The following is a 17,963-nucleotide window of genomic DNA, read 5'->3' as shown; positions in this document are numbered from 1 at the left end:
GGAAAGAAAAAAAAAAACCCGGTAAGAAAATAAGGAACATCTGCCAGAAAATAAGTTCTGCACTTTGGCTACAAGTGACTTTAAGCTACCTTTCTGAATCTCTGGCAGCTTTATTAAACATATACGAAGTCTGCGATATTTATTTGAAGCTTTCAGTTAGTCTTTAGAAGAGGTTTATAAAAATAATCGTGAACAGTTACATGCCATTACCCTTGCCAGGCACTGTTCTAGTGCTTTATGTCCAGTATGTACAGAGCTTCTCTTAAGGCTCCCAAGAGGTCATGGAGGACACTCCATGAGGTAAGTTCTATTAACTGCCCCATTTTACAACCAAAGAAAATGAAGCACAGAGAGGTTTAGAAACTGTGCCAGGCATTCATCAAATGCCACTCTGAAGTGCCATTTATGAGAGAGCTAAAGAGGAAAAGTTCCCTTTGGGAGACATCAGCATTCCCCTTTGTAACATTCATTCAACACAGATTTTTTGGTGCTGTTTCAGATACTGTCTAGGTGCTAAAGAGACAGCAAACAACACCACCTGTCCTTATAAATGCAGATTCTAGTGGGAAGAGACAAATGAAATGAATAAGCATGATAGTGACATATGACATACAGGCCTTCAGAGTCTTCCCTCAGTGTATCAAAACTAATAGGTTGAGTGTGTTTCTACTCAAGAAGAAATCATGCAAAGAAAACCAGAATTAAAATTAATCTGGGAAAATTAATTTCCTGTGTACAAGCTGGTAGGAAAGCCCTTACCTCCACTGCAGTGTGACATGATCGCATCACACCTGTGCCGCTGGCATGCATCTGTGCTAGGTTATAGAAAGCCAAGATATGGCCTCCCTGAGAAGCTAAATTAAAATACTTCAAGGCTTGTTTATAATCCCTCTTGACTCCAATGCCATCTGTAAGGAAAATCACATGAAAGGTCAGAAATAGCCTTAAATAAGATTTAGCTGAAGCATCAGAGAAGCCTTACATAATGAGTAAAATGAAATGAAATTGAGAATTCCTAATCAGGAAAGATGTGAATCTTACTAATGTAGATTAGCATATTAATACAGATTAACATAATTTATAATGAAAAACAAGATGCACAAAGCATAGAATTAGAAGAATATTGATCAGCCAGAATGTAATAGTTCTCATTTCATGTCATAGTGGCATCTAGTTGAAAATAAATAATTTAGATCTTGGTATATACAGTGTTTAATTCCAACGTTACTTACTATAGTACATAGAGCCAAGCTGCAGTTGCCCATCCACCCAGCCTTGTTCAGCAGCTTTCTGGAAATACTTTAGTGCCAGATCATAATTCTGCAGGAAAAGAGGTTACATGATCACATGATGAGAGAGCTCAAAAGGTTGATATACTCAGGAGAGTCATTCATTTAAAAGAGTTAACAAAACACATAGAAGGCATTCTCAAAGAATCACTAAAAAGACTATCATAATTTTTTAATAATATATAGATGGTAGTCTAAGTCACAGAGGGATTAATATAGTTAAGACTATAACTATAGTTAAGTAGTTATTTATATAGTTAACTATATAGTTATATGGTCTTAACTGTGAAGAAAAGCAAATAGAGTTTTTGTGAAATAATATGTTCACTGTCAGAAAGGCTACACCACACTAGTGGAACACAAGACCAGGACTTAAGAAAGTTGTATCTTTCCTATAATCAACAAATCTTTTTTGAACCTCAATTTTTCTAACATTAAATAAGGAAAATTATTCTCTTCTTATTCATTCTTTCCCTATGTAGCTTATCAAGCACTATATGATTACAAAGACTTCAAATATCATATATATCCATAGAAAAAAATTAAAACAAAGATCACTACTGAATTTTAGTGTCCTAAAATGACTAGAAGGAATCAAAATAAGAACATACTACTTTCTTCTGAGCTGGTGAACACCTACAGATTAGGAACCTAAACCTAACTCTTCGTTTCAAGCCTGAATCGAAAACATTTTACCTGGAGAGATCATACAGAGAAGAGAAGAGGGCAGCAATGAGAATCTAGGAGCATCCAACATGAGGAAGTAGTACAGAATGAGAAGCAATGGCTTAGGAAAACCAAGAGAACTTGTAGAATTCCAGGAAAGAAAAAGTTCAAGTGACGTAGAACCAAAAATGTCAACAGGAGTTGACCTTTAGAAGGTTACTGGTGACCGGCATAGAGCAGTTACACAAGGCAAAAGCCTGACTGTTGAGAGATAAAGAATGCGTAGTAGCCACTCATATAGTTCATTCTTTGGAGAAATCTGGCTTTGTAGAGGACTGGAGAGAAGAGAGGTAATAGCTAGAAGGGCAAAGAATAGAACAGAAAGCTTTTCTTCTCCTAAATGGGAGGGACAAGCACTTTCTTAGGCTTGAGTGAAGAAGTAGGGAGAGGGGTGTCTGGGTGGCTCAGTAGGTCAAGCATCTGCCTTCAGCTCAGGTCATGATCCCAGGGTCCTGAGTCTGCTCAGCAGGCAGTCTGCTTCTCCTCTCCCTCTGCCCCCGCCCCCCCCACTACTCGGGCTCTCACTTGCTTTCTCTCAAATGAATAAATAAAAAATCTTTTTTTTTTATAAAAAAAAGAGAAGTAGGGAGGGATAAGTCCTGGAGAAGTGGAAGCATAGGTAGGGTAGAGAACATACAAGAATGAGAAACAGCTTCATCTCTTTAGAGAAAGTGCCAGAGACAGAGCCATTCAAAGAAAGCAGTTACTATGGTGGGTACCAGGTGAAGGGTAGTAGGGAGTCAAGCCCAGAGAACAGGAAAAGGTTTAGCTCTGGTTATAAAGGAAGGATTTCATCCAGGCTGGAAGCAAGTTACACTTCCCTACCTCACTAGCTGATTGCTTGTTTAAGTCAGAATGCTAGCCTCAAAACTTACAACTTGAACTCCTCTCCCGTACAGGTAAGCCATTCCAAGTCCACTCTGTCCGACTGGGTTGCCCTGCAAACCAGAGACAAAAAAGTGAAAGGATTCATTAAAACATAATAATAATAATAAAAATAAAAGGAAAGACTAAATGACTACCAAAGAAATAATTTACAAGCATATTCAAAAAATGTCTTTGTAGTTTTCAATTCAAACTTTTCTTTCCCATCAGGCTAAATGTAATACTGACTTTCAGAGCTTTGGAGGTCTTCAATAATTTGCTGGAAAACAAAATTTACCTAGAATTAAATTTTAGTGACTTTACCTTATGACCATCTGTTCCATGAGCTTATGACAGAAAACATGACTAATGTATTTCTTCTTCTTAAAATTAAAAGTAGGTCACTCCTGGGGTAGTTTTTCATTGGTAACCTCCCTCCCCGATAAAGATGGAAGATGCCATGGTGTAAAGTCAACAACCATGTAAGACAGCAATATTGGAATCAGGTGGAAAAGATACACTTAAGATTACTGGAGTGGCACAGAACAAAGACAATCATTGTTTTGAGACCTGAAAGAGAAAAATCTAAAATTCAACCTAAACTCAGAGGGGACAGAGGCATTTTTTCAAAAGTCTCACAGCACTCCTTTGGGAAATACTCAACTGACATTTGGAACTAAAGTAGTTGGCAAGGAGATAAGCGTACACATTGGAGGCATACAGGTCTTAAATATTCATACATCGTCTTCTCTGGGCCAAAGAAAGCCTGAATTTTATATTTATGATTACTGAAAGTACCCAGTTACATAAGTTTTAAACCTCAAGTTGCAATACAAATGGGGCAAATTATGGTAAATCTCAATTGCATTGCTAAAATCAGTATTTCCCCAATGAAGAAACTTCTCAATGAAATTGAAACAGAGGCTTAATATTCAATAATGTGGTTCCCCCGTGCCAAATAAATTGCTTTTTATCAGGAAGGTTTTATTCCTAACCACTCCATTCCCACAAAAATCACATTTACATAAGTGCTTTAAATAATCTGAGGCCATGAGTTGGTTATGACTAATCCTTCTGTATAATAAACCTATTTATTAAAATAATAATGTGGCACACATTTCAATACACTGAGTCATGAGGTCTTACCATGTCAGCAGCTTTCTTAAAGTAGTGAAGAGCTGTCTCATTGCTCTGCGGTACAATATCACTTCCCTCTGAATACATCTGGAAAACAGAGCCTAATTTTATTAAGAACTATACTCCTTTTGCCTATAATGTATTTCTAGCTCATCTCATTCTGGTTTTTGTTAGGTATCATGAAATCTTTCAACAAAATTTAAAATTCCCCGTAGGATATTTTTGATTTAAAAGCAAAACCTTAAAAGTAAACATTATTATTATATTCTCTTTGTCATAACAAATTTAGGACTTCTCTATAAACATGAATATCATAAAATCATGTCACAGATCAATCTCAGGAGGAGGAAACCTTTAACTCAAGGTGAATCTTTTCTCTCTATGCCAGGGTAGTCAAATGGTTGATGATCTGCCTGGGGTCACTGATTATACAAGAGAAAGGAGTGCTTTTGGCAATGCCCATGTCCCTTTCTCTTCTATCACTATTTCCCTCAGGGTAAGATACAGGGTAGATCTTAAGTTCAGGAAAATAACTAAAAGGTTATTTTAAAAGGTTTCAAGCGCTGATGATCAGAGTACCAGGTACGGAACATGATAAAAGGGCCAAGAGAAAGAAGAACAGAATGACCAAGACTGCTTTCATCCAAATCTACATTAAGAAAACAACAATGGACATCTTTTTTTGAGATAGGGTTAATTAGGAATTCAGAGAAAGAACCAAAAGGGCTAGAATGGAAAGTTCTTAAAGGATTAACAAAAATAAATGGGGAATATACCAATTTCAATGCTATAATGGTTCAGCTGTCTACATATACAGTTCTCAGGCCCGAAATAACTGGTTGTGATTATGTGGCAAATACTAATGAGATTTTTCTATTTCCAAGAATCTTTGTGACAGATTTATTCTATCTGAGCATCCTAAACTTAGGATTTGGTTATGGATGAAAATATCCACTGATTTATACTGTATTTGTCTTCAAAATAATGAAAAAGGAAGTTCTGAGACTGTACCATGTCATATGGAATCTATTTGTTAAGTCTCTAGACTTCAGCGTTTCCTTGTTTAGAAAAGAACTGCATTGACAAGTAGGTGACAGCCATTACACTAAGATAATTAAAGTCTGCAGACAAACTCCAATAAACTCTAGTTGCCTCTATTCAGCATGGAAGAAAACAAGCAATTATGACTGACTTAGCAAAAAACCTGTACAGCATGAAGAATAAATTCATTACTGCATAAAATACACACAAAGTAGGAGCTCAGTGAAAGCTAATTTCAACCATACTGATGAGGAAATGCTGAGAAAATGTTACCTGAGAAAATACCTCAAAATAACACTTAACTTACCACAAGAGACAATTATCCTTGTATTCGAAGTTTTACTTCCAGTTCATTTTTAGTAAACTGTAGATCCTAACTACAACATGTGCTTATTATGCAAACACCTCTTGCTATTGCATAATACATTCACAGGATGTACAGTACCTTTCCCAAGAAGGCCATAGCATGTGAATTGCCAGCATTAGCTGCTAAATTGAAGTAGTCGAATGCTCTCTGTGAGAAAAGAATTAAAATAATTAATTTTTATAGAATCTGCCTTTGGCTTTTCACCAAAACAGTCATTTCAGGAACATTTACAAAATCTTGTAATTTTGCAGTATCTCATTTAAATAGCAACATGCTATATCTCTTGGATGCTTTAGGTATCCACCTCTCTTCAGGCCCATACCAATCCATCACTGGGGTCCTGTAACTTTCATCACCAAATTCCTCTTGAATCTACCTATGATCTTCTACTGCCACAATTCTAGGCTAAGCTACATTATCTCACAACCGAACTTCTGGGACACTCCCCTCCTTGGTCTTCCTGCCTTTAGTCTTTAGTGACCCAAAGCAACAGTTCAAAAAACTTAACATGCTGGTCCTTACAGATCCTTGAAGTTCTGCAGGGGATATATTGACAGGATCAGACATGGCTTATTTCAGTACCGCTCAGCTTGCTCTCTGCACTCTGGTTCTTCTCACCTCAGGACCTACACACATACCACTCTTTTTGGCCTGGAATGATCTTACCTCCACCGTTGACTTAAATGTCACCCATTTCTCCTCAGAGACAACTGCTACCTTCCACTGATTAACCTGTTACTGGACCCTTTCATTCTCTTTAGTAACAACAATCACAACTTATTACATATTTGCTGGTGTGTGATCACTTAAAAAATATATAATATTCTAGTTCTATTAAACTTGAAGCTCTGTAAGGACAAAGAGACCAAAGCTATTTTGTCTAGCATTATATCCTGAATGCCTAGCAGTAAAGAGGCACATAGCAGGCACTCAAATTATTGTTGAATCAATGCAGTTATGTACTAGGAACTCCTTTTATTCCTTCTGAGAAGCTGGTGAAAAAATTTATCCTTGTGTAGGTGTTTCACAAGTAGGCAGCATACACCAAGAATATCCCAAAACTTGTATAAAAGATAATGTAGCAAACTCGTCATCCAGAATTGTTCTCTCATCTGACATTTTTATTAACCAGTTCATCTGGCCTACTGAGATATATCTTAATTACCTAAAGACAATTAAAGCAGTCAAAATGCCATCTGAAATAAAAAATATGCATATAGATATTTAGTATAGTTTTTTTTTTTTTTAAAATTTTATTTATTTATTCATGAAAGATACACACAGAGAGAGGCAGAGACACAGGCAGAGGGAGAAGCAGGCTCCATGCAGGGAGCCCGACGTGGGACTCGGTCCCGGGTCTTCAGGATCACACCCTGGGCTGAAAGCGGCACTAAACCGCTGAGCCACCCAGGATGCCCATGTATAATTTTTTTTTAAGATTTTATTTATTTATTTATGAGAGACACACTAAGGGAGGCAGAGACATAGGCAGAGGGAGAAGCAGGCTCCCCTCCGGGAACCCGATGTGGGGCTTGATCCTGGGACCATGGGATCATGCCCTGAGCCTAAGGCAGATGCTCAACCACTGAGCCACCCAGGCGTCCCGATATTTGGTATAGTTTTAAGTGATAAGTGTATTTTGTTATGATCTAATTCTTAAAGTGGATGGGATATGGAAATGAAATAACCTTAATTAGAATATTTAACTTATAGCACAGTAACAGTTTTATTAGTCTACAAACATTTATCAAGAACTCATTATGTGTCAGGCACTGTCAGGTGCTGGGAATAAAGTGGTAAAGTCCATGCTTTTTTGCAACTTAAGTTCTAGCAGAGAAAAAATAATATTAATTACATAATTAGTGAATTTACAATGGGTAAGGGCAGTACAGATTTTCAGAAACTGTAACTGTAGTACGTGACCTATTGGTCCTGGAGTGGAGTTAGGAGTCCAGAGGAACATTTTAGGGGAAGATATACTGGAGTTGAATTCTGGAGGAAGAGTAGGAATTAGCTATGTTAAGAAAGGAGATGGGATAATATTTACTCTAAACAGAAGGACTCGCATTCCAGAAGTCCTGAGATAGGTTCTTCATATTTACAAAGACCTGAAAAAAGGTCCATGTGCCTGTGAAAGGGTCTGGTGAAGTAAACAGAGACTGGTACAAGATCTTAGAAATCATGTTAAAGGTTTTGGTCTTTAAGCAATTGGAAATTGTGGACCAAGAGCTTGAAGCATGGGAACCATAGGATCAGGTGTGTGGTTTACATAGGTTCCTGCTTAGGAAATGCAAGCAGGAGAGGACTCACACAAGTGGTAGGCATACTGATGGAATCAAGGGAAGGGATGAGGGAGATTTAGGGCATAAAGCACACAAAGGTCAGTGACAAGATAGAGATGTAACTGCTATGGTTGTAATACTTCTAACTTATCACAAATGCAACAATGACTTTTCCTCAGTTCTATGGAATATTTTCCAATGGGAGTTTTAAGACCTATTTCAAACCATATACCTACAGGAAACCAAGACACTGTGTATATATTTTTGGCAATACTGAGAAATAGCTTTCAGAATTTAAAAAACCCTTCCTTCCACCATGAGGTATAATCACATTTTTAGTCTTCAGCTTTCTCAGGGGTCGGATCTTGAAAGATCATTTGTGATGATTGTCTAAATAACACAAACTTGATGCTACCACTGACTAACAAGAACTACATCTAGAGTTTCATTTCTTTTTTTTTTTTTTTTTTTTTTTAAATTTTTATTTATTTATGATAGTCACAGAGAGAGAGAGAGAGGCAGAGAGACACAGGCAGAGGGAGAAGCAGGCTCCATGCACCGGGAGCCCGATGTGGGATTCGATCCCGGGTCTCCAGGATCGCGCCCTGGGCCAAAGGCAGGCGCCAAACCGCTGCACCACCCAGGGATCCCTAGAGTTTCATTTCTTTCTACAACATGGAGTGCAAAGTCCTGGGAACAAAAAAGTTACCTGATGGTTTTGTTCTACTCCACGACCTCCATGCAGGTGCAGTTGTCCCAGACCAACCTGAAAATTAACAAAAATGAGCAAAAGTAAATGGTACCATCCAGTGTCATTAAGTTAGAACAACAAGAAATTATTTGGTCATAAAAAGGTTTCTCTTGATAATCCAAAAAAGTGAAGACTTAGTTTAAACTCCTGAAGATATTACTTTAACCTACATTTTTTAAAAACTGAAAATGCTTGCTTTTATTTACAAGGTATAGTTCTGAAATAAAGATGAAATAAAGGCAATTTCAGGCAAGCTAAAATTGAATTTGTCACCAATGAACCCACTGAAGAAATTACTAAAGGATGTTCTTTAGGAGGAAGGAAAGTTATCTTGGCAAGTCTGAAGATGCAGTAAGAACTAAAGAACAATGGAAAGATAAATCTGAGTAAATCTAAATTATATTAAAATAAAAGAAGAACATCTTGTGGGATTCAAAAATATATAGAATTAAAACACATACGGAGTACTCTAAAGTTTACATTGTCTAAGAAATGGTAAAAGTGATCATTCATACTAGACTTTGATAAGAGTAGTAAACAAAGTCCAGCTATTACCTTAGTAGAAGGGAGGAGGTACAATAGCAGAAATACTAAAACCAAAAGAAGGTAAGAAAGGAGATATAAAAGAGCATGAAAAATCAAAATGAAAGAAAGCAAGCAACATAGAAAATATAAATATATCATTCATTACTTTTAATTAAAAGCCTGTCAGAAAGGATAAAAAAATAAAAGTAGGCCAATAATGCTCCCAAGAGACATATCTAAAACATAAGAGGTTGAATACAAAAGATGGAAAAGACACTCTATGTAAACACTAACCAAAAGAAAGTGGAGAGTGGAGTAGTTAGCTAGTATCGGGCAAAATACAATTTAAAGCAAAAAACATTTCTGGAGATAAAAGAGGATGTTTTGTGGGTCACCTGGTAGCTCAGTGGCTGAGCGTCTGTCTTTTGCTCAGGGTGTGATCCCAGGTTCCTTGGATTAAGGCTTGCATGGGGTTCCCTGCAGGGAGACTCCTTCTCTCTCTGCCTCTCTGTGTCTCTATGAATAAATAAATAAAATCTTTCTTTTAAAAGATTTTATTTATTCATGAGAGAGAGAGAAAGCGGGGGCAGAGACACAGGTAGAGGGAGAAGCAGGCTCCATGCAGGGACCCTGACGTGGGACTCGATCCCAGGTCTCTAGGACCATGCCCTGGGCTGAATGCGGCGCTAAACCACTGAGCCACCGGGGCTGCCCAATAAATAAACTCTTAAAAAAAAAAAAGTTTCATGATATGCAAGTTAGTTTAACAAAAAGATAACAATATTAAGTCTATATACATTCCACATGGCCTAAAAATACATAAATCAAAATTGAGAGAAATACAAGAAGATAGAGACAAAGCCACACCACAGTGGGCAATTTAAACAATACTGTCTCAGCACTGGAAAGAAAAAGCAGACAAACTCAGTAAGGATCCACAAAATTTAAGCAACAGGATTAAAAAACATAACTCAATTGACACATTAAGAATACTATACCCTCTCTCTCTGTGACTATCATAAAAAAAAAAAAAATTAAAAAAAAAAAATAAAAGAATACTATACCCAACAACTGAAAAATTTGTATTCTCTTTAGCACACAATATTTGGCCAAACTGACCAAGTGATGGATCATAAAGCTAGTCTCAGGAAATCCCAAACAAATGAAATCAAATAATGCATATTCTTATATTCTTTTTTTTTTCAAATTTAGATTTATTTATTTGAAAGAGGAGAAAGAGAAAGATTGTGTGAGTGAGCCCGTTGAGGGGGGGGGGGCAGGGGGAGAGAGAACCTTAAGCAAACCGTGTACTGAGTGTGAAGCCTGACATAGAGCTAGATCTCACAACCTGAGCCGAAACCAAGGATTGGATGCTTAACCGATTATGCCACCCAGGCACCCATACAGAGCATATTCTGAACACAGTGGATTAAGCTAGATATCAACATAAAGGGTAAGTAGTAAATTCCATTTATTTGAATACTAATCAATTCACTTCTAAGATTACACATGGGTCAGAAGAAATCACACTGAAAATTAGAGCTAAATATAATGAAACTATGACAGCAGAACATATTCTATAACGTATCAAGAACTATAAAGTTATAGAAGTTCCAGATAGTACTGACGCACAAGACAGGCAAGAGAATATGCACAGAACATTATTTGGAATAGCCTAAATCTGGGAAGAGTAAAATAGGTAAATAAGTTGTGGGATTTTTACACAATGAAATACTATAGGGTAATGTATGTGAATGAATTTCAGCTACATGAAAACACTTGGGCTGATTTCATAAACATAATGCTGAGCAAAAGAAGCTGATATCAAAAAACGCTGTATAATTTTTTTAAAAAGATTTTATTTATTCATGAGAATAAATTTATTTTTATTTATTTTATTTATTTATTCATGAGAGACACAGAGAGAAAGGCAGAGACATAGAGGGAGAAGCAGGCTCCTTACAGAGAGCCTGATGTGGAACTTGATCCCCAGACATGGATCATGACCTGAGCCAAAGGCAGATGCTCAACCGCTGAGCATCACCTAGGCATCCCTGATTTTTTTTTTTTAACATAAAATTCAAAACCAGGCCAAACCAATCCATAGTATTAGAAGTCAGCTTAGTGGGCAACCCATGGGGAGGAGGGGGGCTTCTTGGATGCTAGTTATGCTTCACAGAAGGTTCATCTGGTGATAATTCAGGGGGCTGTATGCTTCAGATTTATGTACTTTTTTGTATTAAGGTTGTAATTCGAGTAGTGAAAAGAACAAAATGATATACTATACCACAGATGGAGTTTTTAGTTTGAGTTTTCCACCAAATACACTGAAGTCAGCTTTCCACAGTAAGTAGTGTTCTACATAATTTTTGATGGTTGCATAAAATTCCATTACATGGAAGTGCTACAGTTGAGGTAAATCCCTATTCTGGGACATTTAGATGGTTTTCAATTTTAACTGGCCTTTGATATAAAAGGAAGATGTTTAATTAGATAACTTTATTATAATTTCCACGAACTAGGATTTGGATCTTTTGCTATAATTTTTTTTTTTTTTTAAATCTAAGATTCCCTTCTGTTAAGTCTTAAAAATCAATTGTTCTCAAAAAAGTATCTAATGCTTATCATTCTATATTTCTATATCAGAAAAGATCCGTAAACTGTATAGAAAAAAATGTAAATGTTGAAGTCCTCCTTTTTATTTCAAGATCAGCAAATAACCCATGAAATAACAAATTATACACGGTACTTTCATGGATATATTATACAATTTACATTAATCAAGGCTACTTCTGTCCTTGACACCTTGAGGAAATTATGGTCTAAGATGAGCAAAGGAACATGAACAGTAAATGGCCACTGATGGGCATCTGAAATTCCAAATATTCCAGAGACTTTTTGTTGAAAGTGACAGTTTTCATCATTGGTGACTCCAGTAAGAGCCTTCATCATCAGTAGGACACTGCTCTGTTCAAGCAGCAGTTTTCAACTGTGGTGCATCACCTGGCCAGCTTCTATGAACTCAAGGCCTAGGCTACATCCTAGATGAATCCAAATAGAAATGTCCTGATATTATGGGACTCTTGGTACTTTTAGGAAAATGCTACTCAGGTGATTCTAATACGCAATTAATAATGGCTCAGAGCAATGGAAATGTTTCTTATGGACATAAGTGCAAGTGCTTGCCCCAAGACTGTAATATATAATGCAGTGAGACATGCCATGAGATGTTTAAAACACATACCTGTGCTTGTACATCACCTTTTTCCGCTAGAAACTGATAGTATTGAATCAAATCTTCTTCCAGCATTCCACTATTCATTCCTGGATTTTCCACCTCATCAGGCAGCCGTATTCTCTGTACTACTGAGCCTCCTGTCAGCGAGATATCACTAGCAACTGAAACAGGGGGATGAAGTAATAACACAGAGGAAGGTAAGAAGGAAGTAGAATTTCAGCTGCCAAATGTTGATAGACACTATGCTAATAGAAATTATAGATTACAAAGTAGTAATCTATACAAGCCCAGTCTTTTCTACAAAATATTTAAGAAGTGAAATCCAAAGTGCACATGCACGGGTGTGCGTGTACACACACACACACAAAGGAGTTCTTAGTCAATTAGTGTAAAGATCATTCCACTTAAGAGAGTTCGTCATGATTATTTCAAGTAGTACAATGAAAACAGACGTATTTAAAGCTAATTCCATTTTGTTTTTTGTTTTTTTTGATAAGGTGAAAGGCAAAATAAATAGATACCATGATTGGCAACAAGACGATAATGAGTCAGGGCCGATTCACAACTCTGGAGGACTCCGATGCCAGCCCAGTACCGGTAACCCTGTGAGACAAGCTCTAGTGAGAAGACTGCAGGTTCACACATTCCACTGGCATTCTTGTTGGAAGGAATAATGCCACCCGCACTCAGAACGTAATTCCACAGTCCCTTGATCCCAGTACATTACCACTTCTTTTATCCTGAGTTTTAGGTTCTGAGGTAACTTATTTAACTCCAAAAATCAGACTATAGCTAAGAACTAGGAAATAATGATGTTCCCACAGAAATCAAAACACATGCTAGGAACTTTATGGGTGAAGTAAGAGAAAATTACTTAGGTTCTTGCTTAGACTACATTCTAATCTTATTTTAGACATGATTTTAACAAATATGGGTAACCCATCAAACCAGCAAAGCAGCAAAAACTTAGCAAAACAAGGTGAGAAACTACTAGGAGCAGACACAGTAGTAACATGAGCAAAAAATGATTTCAGAATGAGGGGGAAGATAGCTAACTATAAAGAACAGAAAACAAAAAGTGGACCTCTTGAGTCATTTAGCTTTATAAATTTTAACAATTCTTAGGGCACTACTGTGTAATAATGTGTATAATATTTAATGTTCATATTCTGTAGCCACTATTTAAGAGAATTGGTAAATTAAAAAAAATCCCTGTAAAAAATATAGAACATACTTTTGCCATATAAAAATATGCTTTAAACTTCTGGAAAATTCATCTAAAAAGAACTTTTCATTTATTAATTGAGGAATAAATGCTACCACAGATGAAAAAAAAATTTAAAAAACCATTCAAAATTAATGAGGAATGTTTCAGAAAGTTAGAGCAACATCTTTGTTTTTCACTGGCTTAAACTACTTTAGCAGTTTATGTCTGACATAGATGGGGTCCAAGCTCCTTGGCATGATGTACAGCCCATTTACGTGATTCCTGATGAATTTCCTGGCATTCTACTCTCTCACCACACTAAAAAGCTTGTATTTTCTTGCAGGTACTATATTTCTTCATCATTGTTCCTCTGTATGTATTGCTCCTGCTGTCTGAATGCCCATCCACTCGTATTCACTCCCTGCTCTTTATCCTCCAAGAACTGCTTTAGTTCCCTCAGAAGTATCTCCTTTAAACTCTCCTTCTAACACCAATATGGGTTAAGTGCCTTTCTAAGTAATTCCTATACTGTAATGATCTCCTGACTTGTGTAAATTTAAACGTTAATCAATTTTCAATGTAAAATCAATTTAAATGTAAAATCTGTTGATAACTCAGATGGAGAAATGATTTTGACAAACAATTCCAACTTACAGAAAATAAATGAGCCATTTATCACATCTCTATTTTAAGGGTAATCAGTCAAATACATCATTTTATTTATTTTTTAAAGATTTTTATTTATTTATTTATTTATTCATGAGAGATACACAGAGAGAGGCAGAGACATAGGCAGAGAGAGAAGTGGGCTCCGTGCAGGGACCCTGATGTGGGACTCAATCCCAGGACTCTAGGATCATGCCCTGAGCTGAAGGCAGACGCTCAACCGCTGAGCCACCCAGGCGTCCCTCAAATACATCATTTTAAAGAAAAATTGTGGAGTGTACAAATTTTCATCCGCGTGTAGATCCAAGTGTTATACCCATTAACAAGAATCTGAAGAATGTTCAACTGAATACTAGATCTTAAGGAATATAAGTACACCTCCTTCATGAAGGCTAGAAAAGTTGTGGCCCTTCATGAACCAAAAATTCTGCCACTCAACGTTACCAAAGTCTTACTTACCAAAACCATGTGTGCTATGAGGTTGCCCCCAAGAGCTCCAAAAGTATAATATACTAGGGCCTGTGAAAGAACAAAATATGCTTAACTGAACACAGGAACACACTGACCCAGTTCAAATGGTAGGATACAATAAAGTTTTAATAATATTACCTTTGCCTGACTTGAATTAACACCAAGTCCAGAGGCATACAGAAAGCCAAGAGCCTGAAATAAAATGATAAAAGTAAGAATTCTTCCCTAGTGGAGGTTTATCCAGCACAGACATAGTTTTATGAATGATGAAAAGATTCAAGAATCTTTAGCTACTGAAAGACTTGAACTAAGTATGCACAAATGTGGAATTAAAGAACCTTTGAAAAGCATTCAAGAAAAAAAAAAAAAGAAATGCATTCAAGGTTTTACAAATGACACAATAAAATACAACTTTAAATAAATCAAAAAGTTTAGCTTGAAGATTAAAGATAGTTTAATAAAATATTAACTAGAACAACAAAGCTGAACACACTGAAATATGGCTTTAACTTTTTTTTTTTTTTGGCTTTTACTTTATCTTGATCAACAGCTATTATGAGAACCAAACAATCCCTTTATCATTATATCAACACATGACCTGTCAAAGGAGAAGACACAATGCTAAGATAAACATCCTAGAATAACAAGTGGCGGCAAAGGTGACCTCAAAAGGGTCAACAGAGAAAAGTCACTTGATAATACGGAAGCACACCCAATTTTGCATTACAATCCCGGACCGCCCAAATAAAAGAACTCCAACCAACCAAACTGAATCGATAAGGTTCAACCCTTTGCCTATTGAGGATGGCCCTTGATGACAGGAAAGCATAAGCTGAAGTCAGAAAGGCAGGTGGGAAAATTAACAAGGCAGGAAATAACAAATGTTGGAGGATGCGGAGAAAAGGGAACCCTCTTACACTGGTGGTGGGAATGTGAACTGGTGCAACCACTCTGGAAAACTGTGTGGAGGTTCCTCAAAGAGTTAAAAATAGACCTGCCCTACGACCCAGCAATTGCACTGTTGGGGATTTACCCCAAAGATTCAGATATAATGAAACGCCGGGACACCTGCACCCCGACGTTTCTAGCAGCAATGTCCACAATAGCCAAACTGTGGAAGGAGCCTCGGTGTCCATCGCAAGATGAATGGATAAAGAAGATGTGGTTTATGTATACAATGGAATATTCCTCAGCCATTAGAAACGACAAATACCCACCATTTGCTTCAACGTGGATGGAACTGGAGGGTATTATGCTGAGTGCAGTAAGTCAATCGGAGAAGGACAAACAGTGTATGTTCTCATTCATTTGGGGAATATAAATAATAGTGAAAGGGAATATAAAGGAAGGGAGAAGAAATGTGTGGGAAATATCAGAAAGGGAGACAGAACATAAAGACTCCTAACTCTGGGAAACGAACTAGGGGTGGTGGAAGGGGAGGAGGGCAGGGGGTGGGGGGGGGGGAATGGGTGACGGGCACTGAGGGGGACACTTGACGGGATGAGCACTGGGTGTTTTTCTGTATGTTGGTAAATTGAACACCAATAAAAATTAATTTATTAAAAAAAAAAAAGAAAGGCAGGTGTGGCACGTGCCAGCATTCATCAAAATCTATAAGCTCCCCTACATTTCCCAGTATCTTGTCCTTGGGTAGGGCCATGTGTCGAGGATGTGGCAAAGAGAAATGCAAGCTATTTTTAGGCCTGGCCATTAAAAACTTTCCAGAAATGCTCCAGCCCTCACTTCTCTCTTCCCAAAGGCTTGAAAGTTCCAGGTTTGAAATAGTGCAGTTATATGACAGGAGCAGCCTTGGGCTGAGTCACCATTGGGAAGAGTGCCACAGGCAGGGGAACTGCATCAACCCTGGTATGAACAAGTAATAACTTCTTTGTAGTGTTGAGCCACTGTGACTTTGGGGCTGTGTCTGTTACATCAGCTAGAAGTAATTACCATGGAGAGAGTGCTTGCAATATGCAATATAAAGCACCAGCATTGTAGGGTGCTATTACTAGAGGGAAAAGATGCTTAAGAAGTACCACCATTCTTTAGAGCCAAATGTGTCTACAGAATAAAGAATGTGTGTGTGAATTTGTATAAATTGACTTATACTGAAAAGGGAAAAAAACTCTGCAAACAAAGGGGGCAATTAAGATATAACCTGTTTATAAATTAAACCAAGACTGTGTTAAGAGTTAGACTGGTTAGGTATTCAGACCTACAGAAAACAATGGTTACAATTCCTATAGTACTGTTTAAATAGTCTGAAAACAGCCTTCCTCTAACTATGACTAGAAATTTTATATTTAAGCAAAATCCACACCTTCAATAAACCTTAATTACTGAGAGCATTTAAAATAAATGTGGTGGCCCTCTAAACCCAGGTGTCAATCTTACTATTACCAATGTGGAATCAAGAGGATATTATTTATCAACCAGTGTGATGTGATATGGAATGCATAAGGCAGTCTAGAACAAAAATACTTGACTTGAGTTCATTAGCTTTTAGCTGTGATATCCTCTATAGGAAGTATAGATGATGAAGTACCAAACAAAAGGACAAAAGGAAGAAGGAAACAGGCAAACTGAAGTCAGACATTCTGCAGAAAAACTGGCCCTCTCTCTAACACAGACAAGAAAGAAAGAAAGGCAGGGACTATGCTAGCAATAATAACCAAACAGAATGTCTAGTCCTGGATTGAATACTGCTTTGGATGAAATAGGTATAAAGGAAATGTTTTGGTTCAATGCCCTATGAAGGCATTATATGGGTATTCCATTTACTGGGATGGAATGGTGAGGGCTATTCATCGAAAAAGCAAGTAATGGAATAGCAGACAGGGACATCTTATTTTAATAAAAAATTTACATGTATAAAAACACAAAGAGAAAGGTCAAGAAAGATGTGCATGCATTACCATGCAACCAATGTTCAGGTCTGGGTGGTATAGATATGATATTTTCTTTCTTAGTTTTTTTTTTTTTTTTTTTTAGTTTCCTGTAATGAACATGTACTACTTGTAAAATATATATATATATATATATATATATATATATATATATATTTTTTTTTTTTAATACCAAGATTACCAAAAGCTGGAGCATCTGAACTTTGGAAAAAGAGTGAGTTTAGATAAAATTATAATTACCTTTATGTTTCATTCTTTACAGACTGAATTTGGAAAACTACAAGTATAATTGTGGTAAGATACAGCTGCAAAAGTGCCTTAGGTGACCAGTGTTCTCACACCGAGGAAGAAGACTGTCCAAGATCGATAAAATGGTCTGCCACAGAATTAGTATTTAAAGGTATTTTACCTTCTAGCCTTACTTATTAAGGGAAGGCAGAGCAAAAAGAGTAAGCTGCTATGAAAATAAACAAGTGCTGTATGCCAAGAGATT

General features: G+C 36.9%; 1 protein-coding gene across 2 annotated transcripts in view; it reads right to left on the bottom strand.

Moving 5' to 3' along the window:
* The window catches only part of SEL1L (SEL1L adaptor subunit of ERAD E3 ubiquitin ligase), a 57,729-nt gene that overhangs the window by 12,524 nt on the left and 27,242 nt on the right, over window positions 1–17,963 (bottom strand). For both annotated transcript variants that reach the window (XM_041758701.1, XM_041758700.1), the window contains 10 exons: window positions 14,703–14,756; window positions 14,553–14,612; window positions 12,742–12,823; window positions 12,227–12,381; window positions 8,416–8,472; window positions 5,503–5,571; window positions 4,026–4,103; window positions 2,891–2,953; window positions 1,233–1,320; window positions 760–908 (listed from right to left, as the gene is read on the bottom strand). In XM_041758701.1, coding sequence (XP_041614635.1) covers window positions 760–908; window positions 1,233–1,320; window positions 2,891–2,953; window positions 4,026–4,103; window positions 5,503–5,571; window positions 8,416–8,472; window positions 12,227–12,381; window positions 12,742–12,823; window positions 14,553–14,612; window positions 14,703–14,756 — 855 coding nt within the window. The remainder of the gene's footprint in view (window positions 1–759; window positions 909–1,232; window positions 1,321–2,890; window positions 2,954–4,025; window positions 4,104–5,502; window positions 5,572–8,415; window positions 8,473–12,226; window positions 12,382–12,741; window positions 12,824–14,552; window positions 14,613–14,702; window positions 14,757–17,963) is intronic.

This window comes from Vulpes lagopus, chromosome 6, assembly GCF_018345385.1.
Source record: "Vulpes lagopus strain Blue_001 chromosome 6, ASM1834538v1, whole genome shotgun sequence".
Classification (NCBI taxonomy): Eukaryota; Metazoa; Chordata; class Mammalia; order Carnivora; family Canidae; genus Vulpes; species Vulpes lagopus.
This window is presented reverse-complemented; position numbering and strand designations above follow the sequence as displayed.